The sequence below is a fragment of the Bombyx mori genome, chromosome 15 (genome assembly GCF_030269925.1).
Source record: "Bombyx mori chromosome 15, ASM3026992v2".
In the NCBI taxonomy this organism is placed as follows: domain Eukaryota; kingdom Metazoa; phylum Arthropoda; class Insecta; order Lepidoptera; family Bombycidae; genus Bombyx; species Bombyx mori.
In genome coordinates, this window is record NC_085121.1 from 15,718,261 (window position 1) to 15,740,047 (window position 21,787).

At 37.4% G+C, this 21,787-nt stretch overlaps 2 protein-coding genes across 2 annotated transcripts in view; one reads left to right on the forward strand and one right to left on the reverse strand.

The window, feature by feature from the left end:
* The first annotated feature begins 154 nt into the window (after nucleotides 1-154).
* LOC101738598 (kelch domain-containing protein 4) lies at nucleotides 155-7,794 on the forward strand. Its single transcript, XM_004923002.5, has 9 exons — nucleotides 155-468; nucleotides 824-997; nucleotides 1,949-2,070; nucleotides 2,312-2,420; nucleotides 3,009-3,236; nucleotides 3,924-4,133; nucleotides 4,743-4,923; nucleotides 5,485-5,703; nucleotides 7,617-7,794. The coding sequence occupies exons 1-9, from the start codon at nucleotides 358-360 to the stop codon at nucleotides 7,742-7,744; spliced, it is 1,482 nt and encodes a 493-aa protein (XP_004923059.2). The 5' UTR covers nucleotides 155-357; the 3' UTR covers nucleotides 7,745-7,794.
* A 182-nt stretch (nucleotides 7,795-7,976) lies between these two features.
* The window catches only part of LOC101745556 (glypican-4), a 121,137-nt gene continuing 107,326 nt past the window's right edge, over nucleotides 7,977-21,787 (reverse strand). Inside the window, exons 6-12 of the mRNA XM_004923048.5 lie at nucleotides 21,325-21,481; nucleotides 16,248-16,410; nucleotides 15,304-15,879; nucleotides 14,805-14,961; nucleotides 14,105-14,292; nucleotides 13,438-13,569; nucleotides 7,977-13,164 (exon numbers count right to left, since the gene is read on the reverse strand). Coding sequence (XP_004923105.3) covers nucleotides 12,797-13,164; nucleotides 13,438-13,569; nucleotides 14,105-14,292; nucleotides 14,805-14,961; nucleotides 15,304-15,879; nucleotides 16,248-16,410; nucleotides 21,325-21,481 — 1,741 coding nt within the window. The 3' untranslated portion in view covers nucleotides 7,977-12,796. The remainder of the gene's footprint in view (nucleotides 13,165-13,437; nucleotides 13,570-14,104; nucleotides 14,293-14,804; nucleotides 14,962-15,303; nucleotides 15,880-16,247; nucleotides 16,411-21,324; nucleotides 21,482-21,787) is intronic.

Here is a 21,787-nt window from a genome sequence, read left to right on the forward strand (position 1 = left end):
GCAGCTAGTGCAATCATAGCATTGGACTTCTGCTTCTGAACCTTCTTCCGCATACTTTGCCTGTTACCAGCAATTATTCTAAATTGTCATCTTCTTTCTGACAATGTGTCCAAAGAACTCAAAATTTGAACGGAATCTTGAACTCAGTAAGAATGTATTTGTAGGATCAAATGTTCTATCAAGCCCTTCCATCCTAAAAGTTATAATCATAAAACAGATATGGCTTTGATTATTTTGGCTGTATTCCCATTGCCAATGAAAAAAGAAAAAAAAAACTGTTTACAATAATAATCACAATACTTAAAAATCTGTTTCATAAAATATTTAGAAATTTAAGTTAATTTATTTTTCATTAAAATGGGTAAAAAGAAAAATAAGAATAAAGTTAGTGGCGCTGTTAAAACCGCAGCAAAAACTGAAAAAAAGCTAGCTAGCAAATTAAAAAAAGAACTCGCAAATCTTGGTGAGGTTAGACCATGCCTTTTCGCACTATTTATTAGAAACTCTCAAAAAGTTACCTGAAATTACGCCCTAATGGATCTAATATAGTAGTATAAACTTAAATGTTATTGAAACTAACTTACTAAAATTATTTAAATGGGTAAATTTTGTAAAAGTCATGAAAAACATAAAATTAAATAATTCGAAATAATTTATATTTTTATGATTTAATCTAGCTTTAATTATTTGGAGATAATATAATAACAAAAACTACTTCTATGATATGACGTAAATGATAATAAAAGTCATTTTGTCACTAAACTAAAGCTGAAGAAAGAGCAAGTAAAATTTTAATAGAAGTTTTGTATTATGTATATTTCAGGAAGATATAGCTAAAGTGATAGCTGAGATAGAACGGGAGGAAGCTAAACGATATGCTGCATCAGAGAAGGTCCTCGAAAAGCCACCATCCTCCAGAGCGTACGCAACGCTCACCCCACATCCAATCAATAATGAGCTTGTGCTGTTTGGTGGAGAATACCACAACGGACAAAAGGTATCAATTTCATTTTTAGAGATATTACAATATTAGGTAAAGTATCATGATGGATAAAGAAAATACATAAATTGGTGTATCTGTAATTTTATAGTCCATCCAGTGTTAAGTTATTACTGAATTTAGACATTACAACATGAATAGCATTACTAACTGAGACATCAAGTTGAATTACTTCTTTAACCCTTAAAACTGGAATGCATACTTTGTGGCAGAAATAGGTATAGAATGATGATGAGTGATTTTGATAGAAGAATATACATACATAAATGTGCCTAATTGCTATCACTTTTACAGAATACATTGTGTGCTTTCATGACTTGATACTAACATACAGTCTATCAAGAATAAATCTATACATCCACTTTGTAAGGAACTATCTCAATTCACAAGAAGTATTTAATAAATCACATAATTTTCGGTCAAGTAACAAAACCGTCAAAATTGACTAATTTGAATAGTAAATACTGTAGGAAAAGTTTTTAAAACAATTATTCTATTTTTGAACACCTGAAGAATTTGCAGGTACTTTCTCTTTTAAATGGTTCCATGGCCTACTGCAAACTTTTTCTATTCTATTGGGAATATGGTGAAAGTGTCATATATATTTTTTTTCCTACCTACGCTGATAGCCTTGAGAGGCTATATCAGCATCGCCTTAACTATTAGGTGAGCTCACGGGGCTCAAACCTGATGACGTTGCTAACACGAACCCTAGCAAGAGCCGTGCTTCGCAGAATCTACCACCGAATCGGAAACGCGACCCACTGAGAAGATCCAGCGAGAAACTCAGTGGGCTGTGTCTGAGAGTTAATTTACTCGTCGAGCCCTTCGTCGCAAGCGACGGGTTCGATGAGAACGATGACCGGAAAGTGTCATAATTGAGTCATGTCACTATACATAATATCTGTATTTGTACTGCTTGTTAAATAATTTTATGTTGCATTTCAGACAGAAACATACAACGATTTATTTATATATAACACAGTGAGTAATGTTTGGAGGCAACTGAAAGCACCCGGTGCCCCGCCTCCGCGTAGTGCCCATCAAGCTGTCTCCACCCCTGCTAACAAGTAAGTATTATATCACCATAAAATATCAGACATAAGTTCTTCTAAAACATTCTTTCATTTAGTTTGTCATTCATTTCAATTTTATAGGATGCTGATTTTCCAAAATATTTGAGTTTTGTAGGTTATGATTGTGAACAGTGATTGTAATAAATATCCTTCTATATTTAGTTCAGTTTAAATGCTTGCTTGTAAAAACAAAATATGTTCCGATAAGTTGATGGATGATCTCCATTATTCTCAGAGGTGAGCTTTGGATATTTGGAGGAGAATTCACGAGTCCATCAGAAACACAATTTTATCATTATAAAGATTTGTGGTGCTTCTCATTTGTTGAGAGAAAATGGGAAAAGGTAAGTAAGAATTTTTACATTCTTATTTCATTGAAAGTAGATGCATCTGCAATTCCATGGCTTCTGTGTTGGTTACCTAGGAGATCACAAGTCGTATGCTACCCAGTTCACCTTGGGACTAAGGGGACTTACACTTGCATTGTACGCCCATTCACGTAATCCACGACAAGCTAATGTTTTGTTTTGGTTGTTTAAAGTTAAAATGTGACCAGCAGTGTGCTAAAAAAAATGCCTTTGACCTTCTGTAATTTAATTGCTTTACAAAATTCTATTTTGCATAGTACAATTACATTATACAAAGTAAAATTTAAATATGTATTTCTTTTATGATTTTTGTTTTTGTTTTTAGCAGAGAGTTTAAGTTTGTTTTAAGTTTAATTCAAAGACATGTGACATTCAATATTATTCTATTTTGCAGTACAAAATAAAATTTAAATATTTCTTTTTTTTATTTTTGTTTTTGTTTTTGGCAGAGATACATCTTATGTTGGTTTTCAAATTTAATTCAAAGACATATGAGAAAGACGCATTCAATATTTTATGAATTACTTAACAAATATACTAAGGACTATTACTTGCAATTTGCAGGTGGTAGCACCCAATGGTCCTTCACCTCGCTCAGGGCACAGGATGGCGCTTCTGAGTCGAAAGTTATATGTCTTCGGAGGATATTGCGATGACGGACGGGACTGTCGCTATTTCGATGATCTGTACACCTTCTGCCTGGACACGAGGACCTGGAGTAAAGTGACTGTGAGTGGCCGAGGACCCAGCCCGAGATCGGCCTGTGTTATGCTACCTTGCGGGAATGATTCGGTGAGTGCTATGAGCTAAAACACGAGTGTGTCAATAACAATCTCGAACTGTTTTTGAGACTCAAGGTCGCGACGCCAGCGACAGTGCGTCGAGAATGCACAACAATGTCGCGATCAATGCGACAACGACAATGTCGGGCAACTCACAACTCACGTTCGCGACGGCAGCGACAATTTTTCACAAAAACGCATCCGGACCAAATGGTGTTGCAATCGGAACTGTTTTGAATGAAATTAGTCTTTGAATTGATTGTAGTAGCAGTAAATTATTGATGGAAGCTCAAACATGGTTTTCTTTTGAGCATCGATCAATCAAGACGTCAAGATTTAGATCCATTTAATGTTTTCACGTATGTTTTGTAGTTACTGGTGGTAGGACCTCTTGTGATTACTGGTGGTAGGATCTCTTGTGAGTCCGCGTGGGTAGGTACCACTGCTTTACCTATTTCTGCCGTAAAGCAGTAATGCGTTTCGGTCTGAAGGGTAGGGCAGCCGTTGTAACTATACTGAGATCTTAGAACTTATATGTCAAGGTGGGTGGCGCATTTATGTTGTAGATGTCTATGGGCTCCAGTAACCACTTAACACCAGATGCCTGTGAGCTCGTCCACCCATCTAAGCAACAAAAAAAAATTGGCATACAGAAAAAAAGCTGTTTATAATAATAATTATAAAAAAATCCCTCTAGTTATTGGTGTACGGAGGTTTCTCCAGAGTCCGAGACGGTAAGACGGAGCGCGCCTGTACGCACGGCGACATGTTCCGTCTCAGCACGAAGCAGGGGGGAGCCCTAACGTGGCGCTCCGTGTCCGTCAGCGGAGCCCCGCCGCCCCGGGCCGGAGTCGCGGGTGCTGCTAACGTCGTGGCTGATAGGGCTTATGTTTTCGGCGGAGTCAGTGTAAGTGGTTCTACTACAAATATCTATAAAATGTGTTGGGTAGCATGTGAGTTGCATGGATTGCTTACAGAATATAATTTAGACTTCTGAATTCATGTCTCGAACTTATGTGGCGTCTTTTCTGACATAATAAATACGGTATACTGAAGGTGAGGTGTCTCTAAATGGACATTGCGACTCTGGACGGATGTTGCGAATTCCATAGACAGCACGTCGGACCAACCTGTCCATTCTGAAGGAGCTCGGTATTGCCATAAGGCTGTCTGCTATCTGCTTCCAACGTATACTCGCGTACTTCGGCCGCATCGCTCGTAGAGGCCCCGATAACTTGGAAAAGCTGATGGTAGTTGGTCAGGAAGACGGGAGAAGATCACGCAGACGCTCACCTACCCGCTGGTCTGATCTGGTTAAGACGCTCACCGGCCTGCCAATAACCGAGGCTATAAAGACTGCTGCGGACAGGAAGACGTGGGAAAGCACTGTGTATGGAGTGGTCCACATTTCAGATTAGATACGACCTTCAGAAATGAAGAGACCGACTCAGAAGAAGAAGAAATGGACATTGTCACCACTTAGCTCACTGCTTGCTATAAAGAATTTAAATTTCAGGACGTGGAAGAAACCGATGAAGAGCTCCGTGGGGAGATGAGCGACGACCTCTTATTGCTGGAGCTGGATACCGCGCGATGGCATCACGTCACCCTTAAGACTGAACGGCAGACCAGGCGGGACACTGAAGACCCTGGGAGCGTGGACATGGAGGAAGGTGAACAGAAGGAAGCTATGACAGGTTAGTAGCAGTAATCGAATACCTGGCAACAACTTGTCTCCGATAGAGATATCCTCACTGCCTAATGTTAAGTAGTTACATGAACCTTGGACTATGTCCACCTCAGGGTTTTTTTTATTGCTTAGATGGGTGGACGAGCTCACAGCCCACCTGGTGTTAAGCGGTTACTGGAGCCCATAGACATCTACAACGTAAATGTACCATCTATCTTGAGATATAAGTTCTAAGATCTCAAGTATAGTTACAACGGCTGCCCCACCCTTGAAACCGAAATGCATTACTGCTTCACGGCAGGAATAGACAGGGTGGTGGTACCTACCCGTGCGAACTCACAAGATGTCTTACCGCCAGTAATAACGCAAATTATAATTTGGGGATTTTATTTTTATTACACGATGTTATTCCTTCACCGTGGAAGTAAATCGTGAACATTTGCTGAGTACGTATTTCAGAAGAAAAACGCCTGAGGGACTCGAACACCGGTGCATCACTCAACACGAATGCACCGGACGTCATATCATTTAGGCTACGACGGCTTCAAATACAATTATCGATTCGCAGTAGTCACAGATGAGGTGTTCACGATGAAGTTGGGTGGTGCTGCTCCGACCCCCAACACTCTCCCCCATTCTGCCGCGAACGAGGAGTCTCCCCCCCGCAGCGGTCCCGGCCCGAGGATGTCGGCCATGCTGGTGGTGCACCGCTCCGTCCTCTATGTCTACGGAGGAGTTCTGGAGAAAGACGAGAAACAGTTCTATTTGGGAGACATGTATAGTTTAGGTAAGATAATTATTTTTCATTGATCATCCTACCTCTAGATTCAAGTTATCCAAAAATGTAATAAACGTCATTTATATCAATTCATTTTGTGCAAAGTGTAATTTTCTAAATGTTGTTTAAAACAATTTACTTTATCAGATAACAAATATGAAACTAATAACGAAACAATGAGCTCTTAAATCTACCAGTATATGTATATTATAGAAAAAGACTTTTCGCTGGTTTAATCACTGTCATAGACATAAGCAATGCTGGCGGCACAGTCAAGTCACTGCCTATCGAAAAAGCTTAAATAAGTACTTGTCGCTGTCTAAGCCAGAATACTTGATGTTAGAGATATTTTGAACAAATTGGCACCACCATAAATCTTTATATAAAACAGTTACAATTTCAATCTTAAGTTTGAATGTAATGTTAACAGCAGTCACATAATGTAGGGCAGGGGTGGCCAACTTGATTAAAATCAAGATCAACTGTTTACTGACCAAACACTCTACGATCTACGAATGAGATTTCTTGAAATTTAATGAAACCATGTAGTTCAGTATACAGATAAATGGTATACATATTTTCTTATATTAAAAAGGTTAAAGGGAACTATTGTATGGAAGAGAGGATAAATAATGTGACGTAATGTTCATTTACAAATCAAGATGAAGATGATGCGTGCAGCAATTGGTGATTAAGTTGCGCAGGCTGTTCTATGTATTTATATTTTTTTGTCTTGCCACGATCGACTGCACTAGTAGCTACAATCGACCGGTTGATCGCGATCTACCGGTTGGCCATACCAGATGTAGGGTATAGTCGGCGCATTTTAAACTGAGTCGTCGGGCAATAAATGTCACTGACAGTAGGAATGTGCACGCAATCCTGTTTTCGATACTTAGCTACCTGCGGACGCGGAGTCGATGCGTCATTGTGACCTAGCACTCTGACTCTTGATTGGTCGTTGCAAGTAAAGATTTTTGAAGAACTAAGAAATATAGGGATATTAGAAAGGACAAAAACGGCCACAGGGCCGTTTTCAGGGCCACAGTACGATCTATACAGCTTCTCTATGATTACGTCCAAACAAACATTTTATCTTACAAATTAAAAACTTTTATTTTCAGATAGCGAAAATTATTCCTATTAATGCTTAATATAATTTAGGATATCGATCGTACCTATCTCGTTATCGATATGCATCTCTACAATTCTTACGCACATCACTATACCTCTCCATAAGACTTGTAAGTGCGAGCGAGACAGATATTATTTATGACCCGAAGCCTCAGTTCATAATGCGTCGACTAGTGAATAGTGAGCCCCTATCTATTCATCAACACCAATAGTTCTGTGGGTATATATGCATCTGTTTCTTACACTATATTAAATTGAAGTTATGGTATGATCTACACCACAAAGAAATCTAGGTTTTTCTTAGTCCACATATGGACAGAATTCTAAATCGAGTTCCTCACTTAAGGTACAAATAAGCCTATAAATATTGCAATTTTGATTTCATTCGAGAACTCGTAATACCGCTTGTTCTACAGACAATGGCTTGATCGGTTGTGTTTGTAAGTATAAGCCGCGCCAATAAAGAAACGAATCGAAAATGGCGTCTATGTACCTGCACTGACAGATGATAGGGTCAACAAATAAAAAGAAAGATAAAAAGAAAAAGATACGAAATAACGAACAAATGCAACAAATAACAACAGAATTTGAGAGATAACAGAGCGCGTCGATACAGTGTGAGAACAAAGTCAAAACTGATCATTTTTTTTGCATGCAGTACGCGCCGTGTGCGACTAAAGATAGCAATAGTTTAGAGTGAGAGCGCATGCGCCAATTTAGATTCGTTTCTTTATTGGCGCGGCTTATGACTGAGAGATTTTTGTTCATAAAAACCATGTTGTTGACAGATCTACACAAATTGAACGAATGGAAAACTATGATACGACAGCCCGCGTTGCCGGATTGGCTCGGATCTGATTCGGAATCTGAATCGGACGGATCGGATTCAGAGACCGAGAGCGATGAATCTGATTGAAATTTTATGTAAATTAGTATTATGTATAATATTATATTGATAATTTATAATGGTATTTTTTATTTTTGATTGGTTCATTTTTAAATGTAATCTGCTACGTTTTAGTTTAAAGGCGATGTAGGGGATCGTTATGAATTTATCTATAATTATCGTATTTTGACCTCATATGACGTCACGCTTAACGAATTCAGAGAGGGCTTTGTAAAGTTTGATTTAAAAATAAAACGAAACATTACACGTTATCTTTTTTAATTATTTACATGATTTCAATACCTTAACAATAATTAATATGTCTGTATAAAAATTCCATTTCACCTTTCGAAAGCTATATACCCGGTATTCAATATCATTTTCGATTTGTTAATAAGCGCTAAAACACATTCAAACCTGCCAATTACATTACAAGTTTTTCTATGAAAAATGATGGACACAATGAACAGTGAAAGCGCTTACAAACAAATGTATTTAAGTATTCACAGTCACAACGTCCATGAGAAAAACACGTTATTATGCTATTTCATATGAAATTTTAATTTAGACTGAACGCGACTAGATTTTTCTCACATAACGCGTGACCGTCGATTAATTGAATCTGATTAAATACAAAACTCTATATTATGTTATTTTAATCGATAGTAATATCATTTCTAATTCATACATGCAACGACTATTACGATTATCGACTATTATACTATCGATGTGTGGACGATAAAATAATGGATCGATAAAAAAAATTAAATCATAGAGACTACACAGAGACAGTTATATTAACACATTGACTGCCATGCAGGTCGCCGGTGCCGTACGCGGTAGTAAGGTCGATTTCTGTTACTAAGCGCCTGGATTGCTTAACTTTGCTTTTTTTTGTTTGTTAATACATATTTTAGTCGTTTAAGTCTGTTAGACATTGATTCGTTCTTAGTATCTTCGGATTAATATTTCTCAGAGACAGATAATTCGGCGCCTTAGTAATAGAAATCGACCTAATTACGTCAGTCACAGTCAAAAGGTTAAAAATAGCTTTGAGAGCTTATCGATTATAAATCTAAATTTTATGTTAAATCAACGCGTGTTCATGAACATTTTATTTTGCAATACGTTTTCAACAGTTTCTATTCGGTTACCCTGTTACATAGTACACCACATAATACGATATAAAAACTACGATTTCCTAGCAACATTTCAATTTTTAACAACATTTAATCGAGAGATAATGTCATGATAAATTGATACAGTTGTCATATTCATTCATTAGAGATAATCTATGGTAAAATAATCTTCAATATCCGTAATATTATCAATAACACAAATGTAGAAAAAACTATGTACTTTATGTTATTATATCTTAGTTCGTTTTTACCATCATGGTATAAACACTATTTGTATGCCAAAAAGATATTGTTTGTTTTTAATTTTAAGCTGCCTGTAGCATCATGAATGGATAAATTGATTTAAAATTTTAATACAAAAATTTCACCAAGCGAATATTATCATGAAACAATATTGTTGATTAAGCTGCCAATAATTATCACTTTTAGAAATAATTATTTCGCTTAAGGCTTTTAAAAGACAGAGACCATTACAAAACGTAGCATGTTATATTTATTTTATTAATAAGTTAAAAGTATATATTGACATTTCTGACGTCCATTAGCGACAGTAACCACTTGGCATCAGGTAGACTGTATGTTCGTATATACAGGGACAATTAGAAAATCTATAAATATTTATAATGGTCGCAGACAGTTACAATGCAATGTAATCTTGAGATAACTTTCATTTATAGTAAAACGTACGTGTTTCGTACATTTTGATCCAGTATTTGAATATTTTTAATTAATAAAATAAGGCAAAAAACAATACCTAATCCATCAAGGAACAAAACTCAAAATCATCAAAAACTATCATCTTGTTATTAATGAATCAAAACCGATTTATTTTCAAGACCACGTACATATTCATACAGTGATCCGTAAGCACACTTCACGGAATATAATTTTGCCACTCTGAAGTAATCGTGAATTCTAAACATATTCTTTACAATATCTATTTTGCCTGTTAAATTATGTTAGATTGTTAAAAATTGGTCAACGATTGACAAAACCACCACAAGAAAAAAAAAGTTGTCAAGGTTACGGGCTACAAAATGAAAATAGTCAAGTATTTATTAACTATATAGGACCGTTCCTGCGTTTCTCAATTAAAAAGATACAATTTGACTATTAAATTAATAATTAAATAGATGGCACATAGTGTCTACTCACAGGCATTGGTCCCGGTACTCGCAACATTCTCGCAGTAAAATGAAACTTTATTGTCGTGAACAGTTTATCGTGCAACGGAACGGTATAAGCATGAGCTTAGTTGTCAAACAAATTTTAATTTATTGTAAACATTTAATTATTGTTCGACATTTCTATAATACTTTATTGTTTGACAATTATTTTTATTTATTTCAATAGATAATATCAGTGGTCTAGAGAGATATAATCATTCAAACGAATGTAGTTGTGCGTTACATTTATGATATTAGCAAGGTATAAAACACTAAACAAACAAATATCTGTACAAAATCTAGGCGTTATACTTTATGTCAATTTTTTTCTAACTACCTACTACACACAGAAATTACGTATATTTAGTATATTCATATTCATATATAAAACTATGTATAAAATTAAAATAATTTTCAAAGCATCATTGTCGGGCTTATTTAACAAGTTGCCTTTATATTTTACATTGATCGCGAAATGAAGCATTGAAAAAAATTTACTTACTTAGCTGAAGCCGTATTATACACTGAATTAACAAAATCATAATTTAAAAATCAAATACAGAAAGTACGTTCTTCATTTTTGTACCGTTCAACAACAAGTTATGTAAAGTTTAAACCAGAAAAGTAAATTAAAGCTGCCTGTGGATAGTTTGGAATCTATTTCTTTGCTTAATTGTTTTCAGTTTGACTGTTGACATAATTTTACATTTGTCGATTGGCTAGTTTGACAGGTATAAATTTTACATTTAGTGATTTTTATTATAACTGTAAACGCACTGCTAAAACGCTCAGTCTCAGAGTAAAACAAGGTTTCTTAAATAAATTTAAATTTTGAATTTGTTCACGTCCTCCACGTTTATTTGATCCGAGTGCTATGGCTCCCGAACACAAATTTATGGACATTAGTTTAAAAATTTCGGATCTTTTTTCTGAAGTAACTCCTATAAACAATTTGGTAGTCGGTAGTCGAGATATCAATAGAAAGTTAAAAACAACACCGCAATCTTTATAAAAGTAAATTCTGTCTTGTCAATGATATAATAACTATGATCCGACAAAATTATTACGGTTAATCATTACTAATGCGTGTTTGAATAAGTTTTGAATCTATAGCTCGCGTCACAATTTAGACAAATATCGTCTTATTGTCTTAGTTTCAATGTGAAATCGTTCATTGTTTACCATTTTTCAATTGTGGATCACATATCGCATTGTATCCGCTAACCAAACTTTGATACATCGGATTACAAGGTAATGTTTTGAATGTGTTTTTTATTCTTATATTGCAGCAGTGGTCTATGATCTGAGACTGCTGAACAAAACATTTGTTAGATGACTGCAGGTCGACTCTAAACATAAATCCGTAGATACAAACTTTAAATTGAACGATAGAATAATGAAATTGATTTTATTAATTTATAAAAAAGAAGCAAATCAGTCTTAACTTAGCTTAAAGTTACATGACTATGTTTTATATACATGTTCTTGACGAGCCCATTAAATTAAGTCTTTAGAATTTTGTTAAATGCGATGATAATAATAATGAAAAATGCATCAAAGTGTGGCGGGTAGCCATCATACAACGCAAGATAATTGACAGATGCCTGAATCTCGCTTACGATATTTTCAAGATAAAGCGCATATATACAAGTTCCAAACAACAACATTCGGACCGTTGGTCTACCGAGCAAATATCACCCGCTCGGTGGAAGATCTTCCCTTTGTCGTTAAGCCTTCCCCAAAGATCTTTCCCTTTCGTCGTATATTCCCAAAAAAGTTAAATAAGAGACTGTCAAAAAACAAAAGTTTCATTTTAAAATTTGACTTCAAGAAAACAAAATTTTTGTTCGATATCAAACTTTATAAATATATGATGCATGATATTTTAAAGTTCTGCATTATATTCTTCATAAATTATTAAATATTTCATTATTAAACATCGAGTGAACTATTTACATTGTACAATGACACTCGGCACTCTCATAGGATATAAAATTAAAAATGATATACCAAACAGTTTCATAGACAAAAAAGAAAAAAAGTAAAATAAAAACAAAAGTTCATCCATCAGCTACATAATTCATTTTGATTTACATCCAAAAATTAAAAATATACCAGACTGAAAAAGTAATTCAAATAGAACTTGCATTTCTTTAGAAAGTTACGAAAGAGATAATCTTATCCCCTTTTTGCTATGATTTTAAGTACCTATGTAGTAATCCATCAACTCTTGCTAATATTTTAAGTATGTAAATTGATGCTAATATACTCTAGAAAGAAATCATACCAAGCTGACATATTCCAATAGTGTCATAAGTCAATAACTGAACAATTTGTATAGAAGTACTAAATGATTTTACAAGCATGCTGACTGCACTTTAAAAATATAATGTTTCGTTTTCGTATATATATACATTTCCATGTTCACCCATTGTCATTTTCGACTTATTCCATAATTGAATTGAGTCAGCGAATCAAAATAAATATGTATTGGTTGTATGCTTCGGCGCGTTTTGAACGGTCACAGTGATAGTTCATTAGTTCACGGAACACTCCACACTTTTATCACAGTACTTACACTCCCCAGGCCGTCGCACTGACTAGGCTACAGACACCAAGCGCGCGGTCGTGCCGCCGCCATGTTCCACAAAAACTGTCAATCCGTATTCGAATAGTGAACGCGATTTGCATTTGTATTTCGAACGATTACGACCGCGACTGTCACTTATTTTTTGAATTTCGAATACCGCCGCTCCTGTTTCGAATCTTCGAACCTTCTAGAACAAATCGGTTATTATTGTACCGAACCACGCGCACACTACGGGCAGAGCGTAAGTGAAGAGGGCTTTCTGTAGCGACGGTCGGTCGGCCGCGTCGGTGATCGGCTGCTCCCTGGCCGACGTGTCTTGAACCTCGGTTCTGTCGCTGCTCGTATCGGGCGGGATGTCTATGTCGCTGGCTCTTGGTGTGTCGTCGAGACGGGGCCTGACGAACACGTTGTTGGTGGCAGGCGAGTCTACAATGACGGGTATGTACGGCTCGATGGTGGTGGTGGTGGACGGCGGCGGCGGCGGCGGCGGATTCATGGGCGGCTCCACGTCCGTGGGTGGCTCAACCGTTTCCTCTTCAGCTGAATCGCCGGAACCTGAATAATTACACGGATACATTTAAGGTAAACGTTTGAACGGTTAAACGAGAAAAAAATCTTAGTTATTTTCACGCCTAATATATTTTTCGATCAAAATATTTGTATTATACAACGCTTGTTTAGAGACTTCGAATTACCTAAATTCATAATAATGTGGTGGATGTCTGCGGGATTCGAACACCGACACGGTATCATCGCTCGACGTGAGTACGCCGGGCGTCATATCGTTCAGGCCGCGACGACTCCAAGTACCTACTGAGAATGCATTACCTCTCTCGTAATCATCTTCGCCTTCATCATCGTCGTCGGTCAGGTCGTCGTCATTGCCGAAGTCGCCCGACCCGGAACCCGACTCCGCGCCGTCGATGTACTCCTGCGCTGATGAACTGGCCGGTTGCATTTCTGATAAAAAAAATTCGTGTTATATTTTTTTTTTGCTTAGGTGGGTGGACGTGCTCACGGCCCACCTAATGTTAAATAGTTACCGGAGCCCATAGACACCTACAAAGTAATGGCGCCATCTACCTTGAGATATAAGTTCTAAGATCTCAGTTTAAACAGTGCAACGGCTGCTCAACCCTTCAAACCGAAACGCATTGCTGCTTCACGACCGAAATAGGCAGGTGGTGGTACCTACCCGCGCGAACTCACAAGACCAATAATTATTCAAATTATAATTTGGGAGTTTGATTTTTATTACGCGATGTTATTTCTTCACCGTGGAAATCAATCGTGAACATTTGTTAAGTACGTATTTGAATACGAAAAATTGGTACCCGCCTGCGGGATTCGAACACTGGTGTATCGCAAGAAACGAATGCACTGGACGTCTTATTCTTTAGGCCACGACGACTTTTTTGTTTACTGAAGACCTTCGCAAATGCAAGGCAATCATTATATTAAATGGTATATTATGCAGTTATGTATGATTCGGTACCTCTATCCTCAGCATCGGTCCACTGAACTTCGACGCCGTTGAAGGCATCCTTGAGTCTCGCCGTCAGGGTCTTCAAGGTCTCGATCTCTGCGGCCACGACCGTCTCGGCGGTGGGACTGACCTTGCCCTTGACTTCAGGGTTAGAAGCGAGGCCGATAGTGCCGTCTCCGGCGGCGATGAGGGTGTAACTGTAATATCAAATAATGATTTTTTTTTAATTTAAAGATCCGGCCTATCGTGGTTGCTGATTTAAAGGTCGTGTTATCTGCGGATTTTGAGGGTTAACGACAAACCGAAGATCTTTCACCGATCGGGTGAAATTGTTCAGTCGGTCGATTGTTGTTCAGAATTTGTATTGCAAAGTTTACAATCAACTTCGATTCATAAGAAATGAATTAGTGTTTCTATAAGATAAAAATGATGGAAAATAAAACGAATTGAATTCACCAGTAGGTATGTGGTATGTCTTTTGTTGTGGGAATTCATGACTATATTTCCAAAAGTATTTCTTGCTGCTAAATTTGGTATCATATTAATTCAAAATATCGGATAGGTTTGATATACCCTAAGATTGACATAGCGAATTACATAATGTCTTCGTTGCATTAGTATACCGTTACGAAATTGTTATTTCGGGCCCTGGTCCTAAGAGTGTGTGTCGGTCGAGTGTTTAGTCAGACGCGCGCTGGGACTGCGTTACCTGGCGACCGCGGAGCCGTTGAAGCAGGGCGCGCTGGGCGTGCTGGTGGAGGAGCACATGAGCGCGGGCAGGTGGTGCCAGTAGCGGCGCGTGTTGCGGACTCGCGTGCGCGTCTCCCGGACCAGCCGCTCTAGGGCCGGGCCGCCCCAGTCTGACCCTGCATAATGCATAAGATAATGTGAATCAACTTATCAACGCCGCAATAAACGGGACAAGTGGTGGAGCGTGCTGGACCGACCTGTAATTTATTTTTGCATGCGTCTAACGAACATTTGGCCTCAATTCCCATGAAAATCACGTCTATGGGTTTTGGTAAATGAATCAGCACTTTGAGCTAGTTTGGTATATGTATCAACACTTTTAAGTCACCTTGAGTACATTTGGAAGACACACAAAAGTAGTGTACTAATTTAGTTACAATGACAGTTACTCATTTTCTGATTAGACCAAAGACACGTTTTTTCCGTGTTTTTTTTTTCATTTTAAACAAAGAACTTACCGTGACTGTCTTCGGATTTGGCGGCAGGTTTCTTCTTTTTCGATTTCTTATCGAAATCGTAATTTCTGAAATCAATGTCCAGACCGCCCGCGGGCGCCGGGTCGGGGTCGGCGTCACGTTTCTTCCTCTCGTGCTCTTCATACTCTTCGAGACCGATATTCCCTCTCATGTACTGCAGGAACCTATCCCGAAGTTTGGCCTGTTCTGCCATTTCCGCTGTGGCCTTCTTGATTCCCTCGGGAGTCCTGAGTCCAACTAACTGTGGATCATCGTTGATCAAGCTTTCAAAGGTAGTTTCCACCTCGAAGTCATCAACGTCGTTCGCTTTCTGGTTCCAGTCAAAGTCTGGTATCGCCCGAGGTGACCTCCTCGTTCGATCAGAAGCGAAGAACGGTCCGGCGCCACCTCCGCCTCCCAGGACAGGTTTTCCGCAACCGGTGAATATCCGCTGTGATATTTCGCGATTGTGCTCTTGGAAACTCATGATGGCTTCGGATATCTTGATGTCGATCGGTTCGACCACCATAGCTATGTTGAACGGGCCGAGAAGTCGGTCGGCTACTTTGTCTACGGCGTCTGGAGTCAAAATATACGTTAATTAGTCGTCACGTAACAATTTATTGTAATACTTAATACATTCATAATTATTTCACCAATAGTGTTTTTGTTTTAGATAACCTATCCAATAATACCTACATGTGTAGCTTGGTTTCTGACGTTTTACTTGCCAATAAACAGACTAGACTGTCGCAACAATACCCCAGATTAATAGATTTGTTGGCAGAAAACAAAAGCAGTTAGTACCTAAACAAGTCGGTTTGGTGATTGTGAAATCCTCAGAACAAGGCATCACAATTATCTGACTCTAGTTCTTTAATACGCTTTCGACGAGGCTTAAGCGTAGCAATTAGTCTTAATATTCTGTTAATTCGTTTGTCGCTTACCGACATATGCATCCCATTGTTCGCCCAGATCAGCGTGAGCTGGCAGACATCCACGGATGACGTTATGACAGTACCGGGAGCAGGCTGGGACCTGGAGTCCGCCGCACGCACCGCAGTACCTCAGCCTAGTCCAAGCTGTTGCGCATTCCGGGGTCAAACCGGCCTGGAAAGAAATAATAAACTGCATCTTTTTTTTTTCTTACTTATTCTGATAGAATTTAGAGGCTATTTTAGCGTGTAGGTGAGCTCTCGGGGCTCAAAACCGGAGGTGTTCCTAACACTGGCCCTAGCAACAGCAGTGCTTCGCAGAATTTACCACTGGATCGGAAACGCGATCCACTGAGAAGATCCGGCGAGAAACTCAGTGGGCTGTGTCTATGGGTTAATTTACTCTGATGAGGAAAACTATTAATTTTGACTGTAGTATCGAATTAGAATCCAGAATAACATGTTTTAGAAATAAAATAAAAAAAGTTTTGTATCTTTAACTATGAAATATATAAAAGAAACTTTAAACAGTTTCCACATGTAGATACAAGTTTCATTAAAACGATAAAAACATTACTAACTTTTATTGATATTAATAATGTGCTAAATAAACACATGAGGCAAGTATTCTGAGAAAGCGCTAACCAGATTAATGATTTATACAATCTTAAGGTCTCGGGATTTGAATATTTATAGCCGAATCGAAATGTTCAATGGATAAAGAAAAATGTTTATCAATTGAAAATTTTAAGTTGGTATCGCGTAACTGCGATTTGCGCTTCAGATGCGCACAATTCCGCTGTGTCACGAGCGTGCCATTCGTTAAATATAAATAAATGTAATTAGCATAAACAATAAATAAGCGTGATATATCAGGCGGCGCCATCCGAGATCAATGTACAGACGCCGACAGCGGTTAGTGATTCACGAATATATTGCTCATTACGTTTTGCTGTGGTGACTGTATATTTTGCTTTGTGAATTACAATTTTTATTTCATTTAAATGAACGATTCATAATTCAGTTTCGTTCGTACAGAATATGAATGATGAAGTTGTGAATTTAATTTACGCAAAAGTTAGGTATATTTGATGTCTGTTGGCCGGGGATCTGTGAGATGAATCCCGAGAAAAACCTTTTATTAGCCTACTCGCATACTGTAAAATATAATAGAAAACTATTTATCGAAGAAACTGAATTTTAATATTGTTGTGAGCCCGCGCGGGTGATTCTGCCGTGAAGCAGTAATGCGTTTCGGTTTGAAGGGCGGGGCAGCCGCTGTAACTATACTGAGACCTTAGAACTTATATCTCAAGGTGGGTGGAGCATTTACGTCGTAGATGTCTATGGGCTCCAGTAACCACTTAACTTGGGCTGTGAGCTCCTCCACCCTATTAAGCAATAAAAAAAAGATAAAAAATCTACTACCGTCCTGCTTATTTCTACTGCGAAGCAATCGGGCATTATGCTTCTAAGGGTACACATTTCGAGGGTGAAAGGCCATTTGGTTTAAGCGACATTTTTGAAACTTTACAGTAGAACCATTTAAAGTTTAAAATTTAGAAAAAATATCATTTTTCTTGTTCAGCCCTTTGAATGGTTTAAACGTAATTGAAGTTCGATTAAAAACATGGAATTCATACTAATACCAAATAAAACGGACCTTTCATTACAAAGATAAATGTCACTTACACCATACAGCCATTCATCCCTCTAGATCATAATAATTATACAATTGAGCGCTTGTAACAATAGCTTTATCACACACAGAGTTCACTATGCATTCATTGAAAATTATGACGCACATAATTCCAATTCAAACCGAATACACAAAATGAAATAAATACATAATATATAATCTAGTGTATAAACAAGCGTATGCCAATTACATTTTAAAATTCATACATTTCAATTTACAAACGCCAACATCATATTCGTTTTCATATAGACAAACTCAAAATTATGATTAAGAAATCATTGCTTTTGTGCTCATGAGATTTACTGAGGTTTTTATCACATATTCAGTTACATATACTACCCCTTCAGAGCACACGCATTGGTTTTCCGTACAACAATTATCAATTTTTCGAGAACATTTACCAAACTTTTACCCTGCAGCGGTAGTAACTGCTAATCAGATGAGACTATTGTGCCCTTGTTTGCAATAAATCCAAAAAGAGGTTTTGTTACATCAACAACGTCCCAGTTTCAGTGTCCCAAAAGTACAAAGGCTGCCCCACACGTTAAACCGAAACGCATTACTGCGTCATGACAAAAATAGGCAAGGGTGCCTACCCGTGCGGGCTCACAAGACGCCCCACCACAAGCTACTATACCATAATAATATTGTATTCATCGAAGTGATGTGCAAAATACACACGCGATATAAGCGGCGATAATTCCGTGTCCAGAATAGACAAATGTTCATTACATTGTTAACGTCGATGTTTGCAATTCAATAGCGTGCTCATTAATAACGTCGCCCATAAATCTGAACGGGTTTGCATGATTATAAAATCTCAAATGATCTCGTGGCTAAGTATGTACGTAATGATTACGTGCTAAAATTATGAATGTGACGTGATGGATAACATTAAGGCGTGACTTTGCGACATTCAGTATTGTGGCACGGGTAAAATCATTGTAAAATTTTTTTTTTTTTTTTTTAAATGTTATTTAATGTTTTGGTAATAATGTCAGTTTGATATTATAACGAAAATGGAGAAAAACAAATAAAAAGTGATATTTTTATCTTTTTGGTATTTGAGAATCTAAATTTTTATGTGTTTAATGTTTATATCTATGATAATCAAATGCAAAATGTACTTAGACCCAAAACTGATGAAGTCAGATAAATAAGTCCCAAAAAAATAAACTGAACAGTCCGAATGTTGTTGTTCGTTGTAAATATCCAAGCTTCTCTTGAAAATGTCGCTAGCAAGATTCAGGCATTTTTCAAATATCTTTTGTTATATGATGGCTATCCGCAATTATAATTATATAAGAAGATCAATATCTACTGAAAAAGTTTCAAGAACTGAGAGGTTTACTCAGAGAACTTACTAAAAATGTATTTTCACAAACTCAATATAGAATTATCGTTAACAAAAGACACGTCATCAAACACCCGCGCTTTACGAGAAAAGTGAAGAAAACAAAATGGCGTAGGTATTCTAAGAAATCCATTTCATATAAAACGTGAGTTTCCGATTGTGATTTCCTTCGAGCAAACATCCTGTGTGAACAATTCTCCGGTAAACGTTAATTTGAGATTCCGTTAATGTCAAACGGAGTAATGTCCCAAGTGAAAACTCGTCGTGAGATTATGAGGCTTTGACTGTGAATTGCATCGGAATTCGGACTGTCCTACACTAGAAAAACTTTATTATAGTAAAATAAATAAAATATAAAAAATATTGTACTAAAAAGTGAAATAGTTACCGTGTTAGGTTTTTAAGTTACATCTATACTTCTATACTAATATATAAATCTACAGTGGTTTTTACGGATGTTCCGTTATAACTACTGAACCATGCATCCGATTGACTTGAAACTTGGTATCCATGTAGAAAATACATGTACTTAATGGGTAGGCTAATATTTATATGAGGGTTGGACTGCCTAATAATAATGACAATACATAATAACGTTAATTTTAAGTGCCCAGCGAAGCAGGCGAGTACGGCTAGTAGATTTTAAGTACCTAATGTTTACTAACAAAATGTTACGGTTTATTTACTGAAATAGAGATACATAATTTTTATTTTTATTTTTTTTATTGCCTAGATGTGTGGACGAGCTCACAGCCCACCTGGTGTTAAGTGGTTACTGGAACCCATAGACATCTACAACGTAAATGCGCCACACACCTTGAGATATAAGTTCTAAAGTCTCAGTATAGATACAACGGCTGCCCCACCCTTCAAACCGAAACACATTAATGCTTCACGGCAGAAATAGGCAGGGTGGTGGTACCCACCCGCGCGGACTCACAAGAGGTCCTACCACCAGTAATATATTCAATGTCATTTTTGGACTTTCAGTTTTGGGCTTCAGTAATTGGATAGCAGTAGAGGTACCTTGAACTTTCCCGCCCGTTTACGCAAATAATATACTTATATTATGATAACATCTCATACGCGTCATACGCGTCATACGCGATTATTATATGTTTGGCTGCTAGCCAAATCGTAACATTAAACTGTATCTTATCTCGTTCGATGGTTTTTCAGTGCTGTACCTATATAGAAGGATAGTTCTCATGACCTGGTTGGCTTTAAGTGGTTATCGAACCTTATAGATACATTGATACACACCCACCCATTGAACCCACATTGATACATGAGATAGAAATCTCATTTGAACAGTAAAACGGTAGTCTCATTCTTAAAATCGGAACGCATGATGTTATTCTTTCATCGTGCAAGTCGTTCGCATGTGAAGTACCTACATATTTTTATAGAAATATTTGTAGCTACCTGTCTGCGGGATTTGACATGGACATTGTCGCATTGGGTTAGTTCTGTATTTATTCGGTACTAGTGGTCCCGCAGTAGTCGAAATTCGACTATAATTAATTGAAATTATAAGTTTAAACATTATTATGGTTCTATTGTCAAAAACTATTATATTATAATTCGATAATATAATCACGCATTCGCCAAAACTGCACTATAGATCAATAATATTAAAGACAAACAATATCAATCTATTCTCAATTCGACCACAGACTAAACAATAATAAAAGTTTCACAATTGACAGTAAACAAAGAGTATATAAAATTTTATGTACCTATGTGTTGTGTCAAACACATAGTAACGTGTGTAATGCTTTTTTTATTGATTTAATGTGTTTTTTATGCATAATTAAATAAAAATATTAGCATTCTGCACTTCTTCTCTATATTCTCTGTAAGTCTCACACTTACAGAGAATATAGAGAAGAAGTGCAAATTTCATACTCCGCCGTCCGCGCAATTTTCGTAAAAAGGGGACAAAGTTTTTGTTCCACATATTAATATATAGATGAGTACGACTGCCAACCGGGACTGACAGTGGCCAATTTGATTTCCTCCTAACCAGCGCTTACCTGAGTCATGTCGCGTACTACATCAGCGCCGGCTCGGAGCGCTTTGTGGAAGGTGCGGGTGGCGACCACCGCCCTTCGGAGTTGAACTGATAGCTTCTTGGGAACATCCTCGAAGGGCTGGATCTCACGCATATGTTCGTTCACGCATTTTAGGTATCTATAAAGAAATTAGAGTAATAAGTTTAAAAAAAAAGCAGTGAATGTGTCAATGGGATATACCTACTTATGTGACTATGAAAACAAACGACCGTTCTGAACGCGTACTGGTTTATTACTGGTGACGATTATCATGGACAACAGTGTCATACATATCAGTCAAATTTACTGAATGCGTTATTCAGGCCGTTTATTTTCTTCACATAAGTAGTTACCATGTACACACATGTCACTTTTTAGGTAACGGTTCAAAATAAAATTATTTGTTTTAATTATAATCTGCGTAATTACTGGTGGTAGGACCTCT